General features: G+C 34.1%; 1 protein-coding gene and 1 long non-coding RNA gene across 2 annotated transcripts in view; one reads left to right on the plus strand and one right to left on the minus strand.

Moving 5' to 3' along the window:
- Spata16 (spermatogenesis associated 16) overlaps positions 1 to 14347 on the minus strand; it is a 228129-nt gene that overhangs the window by 141169 nt on the left and 72613 nt on the right. The window contains exon 3 of the mRNA XM_090342277.1: positions 8655 to 8800. Coding sequence (XP_090198403.1) covers positions 8655 to 8800 — 146 coding nt within the window. The remainder of the gene's footprint in view (positions 1 to 8654; positions 8801 to 14347) is intronic.
- LOC150068929 (uncharacterized) overlaps positions 1 to 14347 on the plus strand; it is a 35073-nt gene that overhangs the window by 9273 nt on the left and 11453 nt on the right. The window lies entirely within an intron of this gene.

The following is a 14347-nucleotide window of genomic DNA, read 5'->3' on the forward strand; positions in this document are numbered from 1 at the left end:
TCTAATAAGATCTCAGCCATCTGGGTCCTTTCTCCTGTTCTTACTAAGACAACATAAACAATGACTTGAAAACCCAGAGCTGGTTTTCATCTTGTGCATCATATTGGGACACATTTAAGTTGTTTTCTAAATGGATTTGCTTTAATATTTATTGTTCCTTTTATTACATTTCTTTAAAGAAGGCTATGTGTTTACATTGCAAGGCTGTTTTTGATTAATTTGAGGAATCGCAAGGGCTTCCACAGCCAAGAAAGGGAATTGTGTGTGAGTGGCATGTTGGTAGTTAAGCATTGTACATTCCTGGGATGTCACTATCTGTACATCCACACGAGGAAAGCTAGGCTTTCCAGCACCTTCGGTGAAGCCAGGCTGGATGAGTGCAGGGACAGTGATTTACCACATCTCACTCCTGTTCAAGTCTGCATGGCAGCTCCTTCAGATTTTCAAGATGGCATGATTTTATAAAAGATCATTTTCAAACTAGAATGAGATAACTGTCAGGGTTTTTTTAGGGGGGAGTAAATTTTTGAAAATTATCTTTAAGTAGTTTTATGAGGGAGTTGCCATTCACCAAAACAGTTTATGAATACAGTGCATCTTGATCAATGTCATCTTATCCAATTTTTTTAAAGATTGGTTTGCTTTATTTTATTTTTTAGGAAGAAAATTGACTCTGGCATCATAGATGTTATAGACGGATGTTTTATATTCACCTGTGAAGTTGGAATAGGAAAATCACCTCATAAAGTTTTTGAAAGAATCAAATTAAGTTTCATATACGTGCTTAATTCATATAGGATGCTTCTTTTTCTCTACCTGAGAATGTGTGTGTGTGTGTGTGTGTGTGTGTGTGTGTGTGTGCCTCACACTATTGCTTAGCTTTTTTACTCAAGACTAGTATTTGACCACTTGACTCATACCTCTACTCCTGGTTTTTGCTAGTTTATTGGAGGTAAGAGTCTTCTAGACTTTCCTACCTGGGCTAGTCTTCTGAATAGGTAAGACCGAAGGCATGAGCCACTGGAACCCAGCCTGAGAAAGATTTTTGGAAGTGTTTAACTTTGAACTGCAGAAAGATATTGTGGTCTTTCCTTATAATATGGTTTAGTAAAGATACTTGCTCTTCTGCAGCAATTGTCATGTTCATCCTAGATCAAGGTTTAAGGAAAACCTTGAAGTAATCAGTAAAAATATCTATCTGCCTATTGAATCTATCTAATTTATCATCTTACATTTTTTTAACTTTCAGATACTTCAGTTAGAGCTTAGGATCTTGCATTTACTAAGCAGGTATTCCACCACTTAAGCCATGTGCTTATCCTCTTTGTTTTAGTTACTAAATGAATAAGATTTCATGTTTATTTTCAGTCTGGCCTTGAGCACAATTATTTATTTATACAGGCTGCGAATCTGGGATGACAGGCATGAAGCCTCATGCCAAGCCATCTGATGGAGTTTGGTGAATATTTTTCCTAGGCTGAGCTGAAACCACAATCTACCTATCTCAGCCTCCTGAGTAAATAGGATTTATATTTTGAGGCATCACATTTTTTTTTCCAGTCCTGGCTTGAACTCAATGCTTGAGCACTGTCTTTGGGCTTCCTCAAAGGCTTTACAACTTGAGCCACAGCACCACTTCCAACTTTTTCTATGTATGTGATTCCGAGGAATCAAACCCGGGTCTTCATGAACGCTAGGCAAGCACTCTACCACTAGACCCAACTCCTAGCCTGCATTTGGCTTTTTATACTTTTTTTCATTTTTTAATGGTACTGGGGTTTGAACTCAAGGCATTGTTCTTGCTAGGCAGGTACTCTAGCATTCAAACCATGTTCCCAGTTTTTTTAATATACATATATTAATTTTCATAGGTAAGCAATAACAAGAGGTACAGAGATATTAATGATCCATACAGTATTTAATGTGCTCAACTCTTTGAAAAAGCCAAGTGTTTCATTCCCCATAAGTCCAGCCACTTGCAAGATGATACAAACTTATACATATTACTATTATTTCATTGGTCTCAAAGGAGAAATCAGTAAGTCAGGAAGCAGCATGGATTTTTCTAGCTAGCAGGGATTTTCTATAGTTAAGGAAAATGAGTATAAACATATATGTTTATGAATGAATGGTAATATCATTAAACAATTGCCCATATGTTTTTCTAAAGAAAGATACCGTGAGTTCTTTTTTTTTCTTTCTTTTTCTCTTCCTCCCTCTCTCCCTGCCTTCCTGCCTCCTTCCCTCCCTCCCCCTCTGTCTCTCTTTCTTTTTCTTTTCTGCATGCATGCTTGCTTGTTTGATTGCTATAGATCTATCTGTCTATCTTGATATGAGAAGTGTCACATGACACTAGTGACTATTCCTGTCATCTTAGCTACTCCAGAGGCTGAGATCTGAGGATTGTAGTAAAACTTTTATCTCCACCTACAAAAAAGAAAAGCTAGGAATGGAGCGGTTGATGATCAAGTGGTGTTAATCTTGAGTGAAAAGGCTCAGGGACAGTGCTCAGGCCCTGAGTTCAAGCCACAGAACTGGCATACACACACACACACACACACACACAATCACATGAAGTCTCTTGTCCTCCCAATTATTGTGCTTCATCAGGAATATATATATATATATGTATACATACATATATATATATATATATAAAATTCGCTACTTCAACTATCAACCAGTTGGATCTATAATTTGTGAAGTTTTGTAGTACTATAAGCTGATGTAACTCTGGAGCATTTTAATTGTCAAGATTAGAGAATGGCATTTCAAAAAAATTGCATCTTTATGGACAGTGCCCAAGTATTTACTTCATTAAATATCTATTAGATTTGCAAAGAGTATTTTAGAATAGTTTTCACTATGAAAATACAGAGTTTATTACAACCAAAGAAAACAACTTGTTTTGTTATTCATGTGGAATTGATGTAAAATATGAGCCTGATACCTTTTGAGATCCAGAAGTAGTAGTTTATTTGAATTTCAAATTGAAAAAATAAAGGCAGCAAAGAAAAGTTATTTCTGCAAGCCAAGGCTAATAAAACTAAGAAGACTTTTTATTTGTCTGTGTCTATTATTTTGTTATCTTCATTTTTTCTTTCCTGATTTATTTTCAGTTAAGTAAATATTTTTTAAAAAATTAAGCCATTTATTGGCTTCCTAGGTACATTTAACTATTTATTATTATTATTATTTTTATTATTATTATTTTCAAATAGTTATACAGAGATATTTCAATTCAACACTAAGTACATTTTTATTCTTTTAATGGTTAATCTAGACATTATAAGAAATATCCTTCATTTATCACAGCACATTGAAGTTAATATGGTGTTATGTCTTCTAAACATCTCAGTGTAGAAAAGCTGTATTTGTTTTTCTTTCACAGGTCATTGTAGTATTATAGCTTTTTTATACCAACACAGACACAACCTCATTTCTCTAATATTCTTACCTTGGACAATATTGTAAAATGGCATTAGTTTCAGTTGAAACACTAATATTTAAAGTGATTTTTGAGGAAGAAAACAGCCATTTAGATTTACTCAAGCATTTGTTATTCTGGTGCTGCTCAATTATTAATGCAGATCCAAGTTTCAATTTATGGAATTTCTTGAAATAGGTAAATACCTCTCTTTTTCTAAGAATGCAGTTTTGCTGGGAAGTAACTTTTCAACTAAATTTTTATGAATTTTTAAATTTCGATCTTGGTTTTTAGTAATATGTTGTTGAAATTACAATCTTGGCTTCAGTTTTCTTTAATAGCTGTTCCATTAGTCTTTGAAATTCAGAATTTCCAGTGGAAAGTTATCTGCAATTTGTAGCACGGTTCTTTTGCCTGGTTCCCTACTTCTCTATATTGGACTGCTTTAATATTTTTCTCTTCCTCTTGGCTTTTAAATACTTATCTATGATTCTCTGGATATATTTTCCTAGTTGAGGCTACTGGGTTTTATTTATTGTAAGAAATAAATAAAATTGAGACATTTAATAGAAATTTTTTGGTCTCTTTATCCCTTTCCTTTGGGAATTCAATCATATATATGTGATGTTATTTATCACTAATCCTTGAAGACAGGACACTAACATATGACTAATCTTGTTAAAATCTCTTTCTCCTTCCTATTTTTCATGTTGGGTAACTTTTACTGATTAGCCTTGAAGTTCTCTCATCTTTTTTTTTAACAGTCTCCAATCTGATTACAGCTAATCAATGCTTTTGAAGTGTCAGATATTTTGTTAATCTATAAGTAGTGTCTGTTTTATTCTTATCTATAATTTTGACTTTTTCTGTTTAGAGTCTCAGCTCCTCATTAATGATAACTATGTTTCCCATAACGTCTTTGAGCATGTAACATTTTCATGGCATCGTTAAAATCTTGCCTAGTCATTCCACGAGGATCATCTTGGGATCTGTATGAGCTGCCTGATTATTTTCTTAAGTAGTTTCATACTTCTTTGCACGTGTGCATACACAAACACTTCTTTGCCTTTTAAAACTATTTGCTGGAAATTATAAATGAAATTTTCAGAGGAAACTGGATTTATGATATCCTCTCTGAGAAAATGTCAGGATTTCTTTTTTTTCTATTAGAGAATTAAATAGCAGATATGCTCACTCTAATCAAGACTAGTTATAAGCTATGACTGAGACAGGTCTATTTTGGCTTTGAAAGTTACCTTAAGGCCCTTTTGATAGGACATGTACGTTCCCAGTCATAAACATGACATTTTTTTGGACTTTAATATGCTACAAAAGCATCTCCTACCACCATTGGCCATCTAGTATTTCAGGGTTGCAATCTCTCTCCTCACATGCCTGTCTCCGACCTTGGCTAGGGACTTGTGGTAAGACATCTGCCTGGGCAGATAGTTCCACCATGCTTCTGTGCCATCCTGACCTCTTCAGTCCCCTCCTCGTAACTACCAGAATAGCTGGTGGCCATCTATTTTAATGTGTGCCCTGTGCTTTCTACAAGACCATACTTCAATTTGGCTTCCCGAATTAGGGTATGAAAATAAACCCAGTAAAAAGCTGAGAAAGTGGTGGAGCTCACTGTGGATTGATCCTTTCCTTCAAAGTTCAGTGCTAGTCTGAAAAGTATCTAATGCTTGGAAACAATGTTTCATATATTTTGTCCAATTTTGGATCAGTTGTTTGTAGCAGTAAGCCCGGTTCAGTAACAGTTCTGTCACGCTGCAATTTCAAAAAATCCATGGCTCCATGAATAATTTTCAAAAACTATTGTGAGGTAGTATTTCTGAAACAGGACTAATTATTATAAACAAAAGTTATAGGAAATGAAGTTCAGGCTACCTTGTGAGTAGGAGTCAGATTTCAGTCTCTGTGCTTGACTCAATTGTATGATGTTGCCTCTGCATCACGAAATTATATTTATCGTCTTCACAACATTGATCACACTTTGTACTTATTGCATATTTTATACTAAATAAAGTACTTTTCACTTTTGTGTGCATTTCAGCTTATAATGGTTAGCTCACAGTCCAACCCAGGAAAGCTTTCTTGTGAGAATGCAGTCAATATTTGCTGAATGAATAAATGACTGCATGTCACTACTATAAAACTGTTAAAAAAATAATCTTTTCCCAATTTTAGGAACTTTAGACTTCAGATTTCATATTGTCTGCCACCTTGTGGCAGCAAATTCGGCAACAAACAAAAACTACAAGTGGGGAATACACGAAAAGAGTCATGGAAATTGTCCTAGCAAGATTTGTGTTTGTGACAAAGCAAGTGTAACTGGGAATCCCTCTTAGAAGTGTTCGAATCTGTACTGATAAGCACAGTGGCCCTAGTCTGAAGCAGGAGAGAGTGGAGGTCTTGACTGGTGAGCCTAGATCTCACTTTTGTCTGAAAGGAAACATGATATCTCTATTTGTATTCTTGTATTCATTACAAGCAAAAAGTGATTTTTGATAACAATTGTGTCTAGAGCTTTGTGTCACTCATTATTTAATGGATAATGCATGCTGATTGACTCCCAAATGTATCTTTGTTGATCTCTAAACTGGAAAGTTATGTTTCTTGCTGTCTTTGACATGACAAAACAATGTGCATTCATTCTTATCAGAAGCAAAACTACATGGTAATTTTTAAGCTAATTTGTGTGTTAACAAGATGCCTAAAGATATGCAGTAGACCTTACATTTACATGAAATTAAAGAGAGGATGCTCCAGCAAATGCAAATAAATGCAAAAAAGGAATATTTTAATTTTGAGCCATGATTACTATCAAGCAGCACAATGTAGCTGAAATACAAAAGCATAATTTGGCATTCGATGTATAACTAATACTTGTTGCTATTTATAGTATTCTTATTAATTAATTAATTTTGTAAAATATATTTATTGATTATATTTCAGAATTTGTTTTAAAATCTGGAATCTGGGAAAATGTTTTTGTATGAAAATCATATGCACTGGCTTTTATAGCTCCACACCGTGACAAGCTCAGTAAAATGATTTATTTCTCTTAGTACATTATTAATTGTATGAATTGACTGTTTAACCTCTATCGATTTGCATTTCTTACTTAATGCTCAACTTACAAGCAAAAGTTATTTTACCATAGAAAGAGGTATATGAAATTTAATCCTACTATTCATCACTGTATTTTTTTTTGCTCTGACTAATTTTCAAGGTCTTGAAATGCCACTTTCTTTTAAAACAGAAAATTTCTCAATCTAAATAGTGAGTATACAATGCACATCTTATTTGCTGGGTTGTATATTTGATTAATGGTGGGATTCTTCATTACTATTATCATTTTTAAATAAATGAAATTAAATTTTGTCATGACTCTACCATTTCTATTAGTAAATATAATTTTAAAACCAACCCATCCATGCATGCAATTATATAGTATTTTCCCTAAAATGTAGGCCATGTTGGAAGCTCTTTTTGATGTCTGGTAAAAATCATGGAGAAGGTGACATAGAATTGATTTCATGTGTCTGAATTAATTATTGTTTATAAATTCCTTTGTATTTATTGAGCTAGTTTCAGTTTTGACTACCTATCCCATTGTCCTCCCAAATTAACCTAGTAGCCCAGAAATTGCAATATTTTTGACATACTGAAATACAGGATATCTTTGCAATACTGCCTCTTTCAAATGGAAATAGAGTAAAGTTCTTTGACAGGCCATGTATCCTGATACTATGTTGGAAAATATGATTGTATAAAATATTTCTAGATATATTAGAGAAGGCAGAAGTTCCCTTTGGTGTCAAAGAGAATCTGTCTTTAGATTATATAGTTTATATTTAAGGTGGAGAATTTCTTTCAAGCAAGTTAGCGTGTGAATTTCAAACCGATTTTGTCAGTCAAGTACAGTCACTGTTAGAGCTGTGAAACTCCTTGGGTAGGATTTCTCTATCCCAGTGGATATTGAGTTTGCAAAGGACTTTTACCATGTTAGCAGATCACCTTCCTACATGTGGGCTTTCAAATAACTGACAACTATGTTTTCCACCGGCCACTAGCAAAACAGGGTATTAGTTTTTCATTTTCATGTTAGTTTTGCCAATTGTATCCAAAGGAAGACTAAGGTTGTGAAAACAGCAAAAAACAACACAATTAGAAGTAAATTGCTCTAGGTCAGGTAGGAAGAGTAGAAGCATTATAATTTGAAGGCATGCAATTTGATCAATTTTTCTTTGATGCAGGCTAAAATTGAGAACAAAATCTTTAGGAGCTATGACCCAGATGGGTACAGTGTGTGTGTGTGTGTGTGTGTGTGTGTGTGTGTGTGTGTGTGTGTGTGTGTGTGTGTGTGTGTGTCCTGGGGCTTGAACTTAGATACTGGGCATGTTCTTTGATCTCTCTTGCTTCAGGTAGGCACTCTAGCACTTGAGTCATAGCTTGCTGATGAATGGGAATTAAGAGTCTAAGAGATTCTTTTCCGGGCTGGCTTTTAAGGCAGATAACTGTGGTAGTAAATTTCTATGGAGAAGATGAAGACAGGACATGGTATTTACCAGTAAGTGATCTCATCCTCTGGGGTAGCTAGGATTATGGGTGTAAGCCTACAGCATTCATCTAAGCACATTCTTATAGATGAAAAAGATAGGCTAGGTAATCCAGAAAATTCTAGAAAGCAATGTGGTAATACAATGACACAGAACTCTCTGGAAGGATGTCAACACAGAAAAGAAATTTTTAAAGATGCTAACAGCCTTTGGGTCAGCTATGGTATCACCAAATAAGCCATAAGCTTCTAACATGTGCTTCCTTCTAACGTTCTTCATCTCTCCCAAAATTTGGGAAATTCTTACCCATTAATACCACCTCCCTTCTTCATCTTCTTTATAGCAATCTGCTACCACAATTACTGCCTTCTTCATGTGTCCTGAATTATGAAGCATTCATTGTTAAGTGTTTGTTTCTTCAGTTTTTTTTGAGAATCTCTTCACTGTCTCCAGCTTTATGCATTTGTGTATTCATTTTTATTGGCTTTATACCAATAATGAAGCAGCACATAAATGGTTTGTTTCATCTTCATTTGAAATGAAATAGAAGGTGAATAGCCAGGCTTAGATAGCACACTCTACCCTCTGCCTTTTGGGTAGAGGATGTTAACATTTTATTTTTTTTCTTTTTCTTTGTCTTTGCCTTTTTTTTTTTTTACCTGTGAGCATGATTCAGGGCAAGGTCAGGCTTCCGCATCCGTAGATAGCAGGTGACAAGCTTTGTCTCAATGAAACTTGCCACGCTTGCTATATCTTCAGCAGGTGCTTCAAAGGGTTTTCCTAGAGCAGCCCCTTTGCTGCAAAGCTTAATAGGAAAACAAACAAACAAAACCAAACATGTTAAATCTCTTAATAATATTGTTATATAATACTTTAAAGAAGCAAATCATATATATGCCCATAAACTGTAAGTAAAATAGTAACATTTTGAGTCTGTCAAATAAATTGTTTCCATACATTATTATGTAACTATAATCTAAAATCAGTGACATTTTTTACTGTGAAATGTTTCTTTTAAAATATTTTTGAGATATGATAGATTTTAAATAGTGTCATTTGCTAGGAATGGCTGTTTCGAAAATAAAGCATACAATAAGCAGATATTAACAGAAAACTAGGCATAAATCATAGTAAATACCAGTGCTTTTATGAAAACCCAGCTGAGCAATGATGTAGTACACTATCAAGTTTGATTTAATATAATAAGGGGTATCGGAAGTAAACTCCTAGGAACCATTAACATGATCGGTGATTAATTTGAGTCTGAATCATATTCTCTAGGATGTTATTGAAGGAAAAGAAGTGAAAATTTATTAGGATTTATTGGCAGAGGCCACAGTGTCTGAAAAGGATGGCAAGAATGTGGAATTCTTAATAAAAATTCCAGGAAATCAGTGGCTTCTGGGCAACATAGATAAACTGTAGAGAAAGAAAATAATTAATTTTGGGGGGGAGAACCCCAAACATTAAAAAGTGTCTATAATATAACAAGAGTGGATCAGCATTCCCCTACCCAGAGTTTTGCTTTCTACTTCTCTTTTTGGCATTAAGATGGATGGAACTTAATTCAGTTCACTGCCCCATGAAGATCTCTTCCTTTGCTATAGATTACCTCTGCTGATGCTGATGCTGGGGAAAATGTTCTCATCAGAAATAGTAATACTTGGAGTTAATATATATCCATTTAACATAAAAGATCTGGTGCTCTGCCTCTTATGTTTTTAAGATCTTTTTCGTTACAGGATAATGTGTTCAGACTAGCTTACCCTTTACATAAACACTATGGTGAATTAAATTTTTAAATATGCAATATGGTTAATGACTACCTTTTGCTCTAAAATGTGTTTGTCTAGAGTGCTAGCCCTGATCTGAAGAGCTCAGGGACAGCACTCAGGCCCAGACTTCAAGCCTTACAACCATCACCACCACCAACTCCCCCCACCCCTAAACTGCCCAAGAACAAAAATCAAACTAAAATGTGTTGATTTCCATAGTCCTATCCAAAACAAAAAGAACAACTAAGTTGAAAGAGAATCTAAAATGAAGATATTCATTATGTATATGTGAACATATATATATATATTCAATATATCAGTTACCTGATGCTATGATCTTTTTCTTTGGGAATCCTGATACTTCTGTAGGTTTATGTTGTTCTTAAAAGACCTTTGCAAATTGGGTGAGTGGGGGATAATAGTTCATCCATTCAGTGAATAAATAGTTGTTGATTATTTAACTATGGTTTGCGAGGCAAAAAAATTCCATCTTCACATTTTAATGAGTTAATTATGCTTCCCTATATGTAGGCTGCTTTCTTTTTATTTCTTACCTGTTTCTCTTGGTCTGTTAACATTTTTCTTGTTAATTTTAATATCTGCTTAAATGTAAGCTATTATCTCTGCTTGGTAAAAGATATATAGAGATAGATAGTCAGATAGATAGAAAGACCGACCGACCGACAGAGCCTTGTCCCCAAATTATCCCTTATAAAGGATCAACTCTTATGAAGGCTTTCTGAAAACAGCATTAACTACTCCTGTCAATTATTTGAAGACAAAAAGTAAGATGATTTGTGGAAGATACCATGGAAATGACCCCAGTCATTGCTAAATGTCGATGCTTTGTGGAGATTTCTTGATGAGACTGGCAATAAAAGAGAGAAACATTTAATACAGATTTTGCGATGATTCCTTGAGAGTTTGACCTCAGAAATGTCAGTGTGCTTGTAAGCAGATGTTGAGATATAATTGTAGAAAACATTACAGTTTGGACCTGTCAGCTTGGGATTTCATTTCCTCTCTTCTACCAATTTGATCCCTCAGAACCCAGCACTATCTAACTAGAATTTTGCAAGTCAAAAGCATGTAGAAATTATGTATCATAATTTATTATCTCATAGAATTAAAGTAATAGATTTCTTTAACTTTCCTACTTTAATCAGCAGTTTTACCCCAAGGTTTAAAATAGTGAACAATATAAAAATCTTAATCGAACAAAAACAAAGCCATCTCTTGTATATATTCTTTGCCCTTTCCTGTCCATGTTTCTTTCTAAATGGCTGATATGAACAAGAGTTTCTTTCTCAGACACTTTTATTGTTCTAGCCCTGAATGTTTGAACTTAAGGCTTTTCTGTTCACTTCTGGGGCTCTACTACTTGAACCACAGCTCTGCTTCTGGATTTTTGTTGGTTAGTTGGACATAAGAATCCTACAGACTTGTTTTGTCTGGGTTGGATTTGAACCTCAGTCATCAAATCTCAGCATCCTGAGTAACTAGGATTATTGGTGAGTCACCAGTGGCCAGCTTCTACGGCACTTTCTGTAGGATGGATTTATAAGCCATTCAGGGAACTGGGGAGTAGCTTCTATGAGGACATTCAAATCCTTCATGGCAAGAGGAAGTTGACCTTCAGACTTGATAATATCAAAGGCTTTGTCTATAAACCCCAAGAGAAAGTAAAGAATAAATGTCTGATGGCCTAAAGCCTGCAATAGTCTCTACTTTTATGAGATCCAAGGCCAGAAAAGGAATAAAAATGATCAGTCTTAACACAAATGAGAATACTTCATGAAACCAAACTATTAGACAGCAGTAAAAGACAAGATAAATTTTCTATTCAGATTAAAATGGGAAGGTAGACAGTGTGCTGGGTAAGTTTGATGTGTATTTGTGATGATCTTGCTTTATCAATCACGTATTGTAAGGTTGACTACTGATTTTTATCAAAAATTGCTTTAGTTGCTGTTTCCCAAAGCACTACATCTTTGAAATAAGCTTTGCCATAAGACAAGCTGTAATAAAAAGATGTAGGGGTTAAAGCAGAATTACAGGCCCAGAGAAGGAACCCTGGCAGCAAGATCTTGAAAATATTCCAGATATTATGCTAAATTTTACAATTTGCTTATGGAACTGAGAATTTCATTCTGTAGAAGATGAGGGACTTGGATGTTTGATATCCAACTCATACTTGCTTTAAAATATACTCTTTAAAAATCAAAAGGATTGTTGTCCTTAATGTACTATGTTATCTCTCATCTCTTTTGCTGTTCCTTGGTTATCGCATATGGCTATAGTATCTCACTTTGTTATCTGATATATTGGATATGTTTGTATTTGATTATTTGAAATTGGATAGGGGAGGGGGGAAAACAAGATGAGGGGTGGGGGTGGGGGGGAGGGAAATGGGGACCAAGACATGAGAAAGGGTATCAATGTATGTGAAGTAATGCACCTTCTATCTGGTGAATATAATGTAACCCTTCTATTAATTACAATAAAAATATATGACAGAAAAAAATCAAGAATAAATGTACTCATTACCTGACTTATGTAACTGCAACCCCTCTGTACTTCACTTTCATTAATAAACTTAAAAAATAACAATCTTAGCTGGGCACGATGGTTCACGCGTGTAATCTTAGCTACTCAGGAGGCTGAGATCTGAGGATCGAGGTTCAAAGCCAGCCCAGGCACAACAGGACCTGAGATTCTCATCTCAAATTAACTTCTAGAAAATGGGAAGTGGGGCTTAGCTCAAGGGTAAGGCGATAGCCTTGAGCTGAAGAACCTTGAGCTCAAGACAGCCCCATGACCCACAAAAAATAATAATAAATACATAACACACAATAAAAATCTACGTATGAAAATATTTAGTGAAACAAATCATAGGACCAAGGGAATACAATCTTTACATGAAGTAAAATAGAATATCAGTAGGTAGACTTGGATTTAGTAAAAAGTTATTAATTTTATATCGCAGGGACAGAAGTGTGGCTAGTGGTAGAGTGCTTGCCTAGCATGCACCAAACCCTGGGTTTGATTCCTCAGTACCAGATATACAGAAAAAGCCAGAAGTGGTGCGGTAGCCAGAAGTGGTAGGGTAGAGTGCTAGCCTTGAGAAAGTTTAGCCCAGCCCCTAACTTCAAGCTTTAGGACTGGCAAAAAAAGCAATTTTATATTGTAAAAAGAACTAAAATATTTCTGAATAAGGTACAGAAAAGTTGAAGGATAAATGCAATAAAAAAGTTTAGAAAAATAGCTATGATTTAATGAGAAGGTAAATACTGATCTCACATTTTAATTAGTATACATTTGGCAAGATTATTCGATAATTTTCTAATTACCTAATGTTAATATAAACCTAAGAATGTAATTTTAATAATATATTATAATATATAATAATATATGCACTGTAACAGTTATAATTATTACAATTATAACATATACAATGTTGTATATTATTACATAATGTAAATTATAATTATGCATATTATGAGCACATAATGAAAGTATAATTATTATATTTCAATTATATACAAGTAATCAATATTATATAATTGTGTGATTATAATTATATTGAGATAATAATTTATTATTATCAAAAATTATAATAATATCATTAATAATTATAATGTTATATTCATAATTTATCATATAATATCATAGTTACATCAATATTTCTAATTAACAGTGAGATAATTGTATTTTAGAGTTAATACTTTTTCATAGACTTCTCAGAATTCTTCTAAGTAACAAATATCAAATCGATTTTTAGAAACTGAGCACCAAAATTTTCAAGATTGCTTAAAAAGAGATAAAAGCAACAAAGCACAATAATCACAGAAATAATGCTATAATGAAGTTGTATTCTTTTTTTTTCTAGCTAGTCCTGGGGCTAGAATTCAGTGGCTGGGTACTATCCCTGAGCTTCTTTTACTCAAGGCGAGTTGTTCTACCACTTGAGCCATAGAATCATTTCTGGCTTTCTAAGTGATTTTTGGAGACAAAAGTCTCTTTGAACAATGATTATCCCAGCTCGGCCTCCTCTGTAGCTAGGACTACAGGCATGAGTCACTGACAAGTGACCACATTTTACTTTAGTTTGGGCTATCATTATCCATGATACATCTGGGATGTAATTTTGAGAACCTTTGAAGATTTTGAAGAGAAAACTACATCTTGAAAAACATGACATGTGTTACATTATTAAATATCTATAAATACAGACATATGTCATCATCAATCAATGACTTAAAATTTTTCATATTGTTTTTGAAACTCCAAAAAGTCATGAAGATAAAAGAATGATGTCTATTGCATGTAATATTTTATCACTGTATGTAATAGTCATTTTTGACATATTTCTTTCTTTTTTTATTGTAATGTATAGAGGGTTGCAGTTACATTTGCCAGATGGTAGGTGCATTACTTCTCAAACACTGGTATTTTCCCCCATTTCTCTCCTCCCTGACATATTTATTTATATACTTTTATAGTTCTATGTGATAAAAAAAGATGTGCTATAAAATAAAAAAATTAAAAAATGGATATGCTATATATAAGTGTATCTG

The sequence above is a fragment of the Megascapheus bottae genome, chromosome 1 (assembly GCF_031878675.1).
Source record: "Megascapheus bottae isolate mThoBot1 chromosome 1, mThoBot2.hap1, whole genome shotgun sequence".
NCBI classification, from domain to species: Eukaryota; Metazoa; Chordata; class Mammalia; order Rodentia; family Geomyidae; genus Megascapheus; species Megascapheus bottae.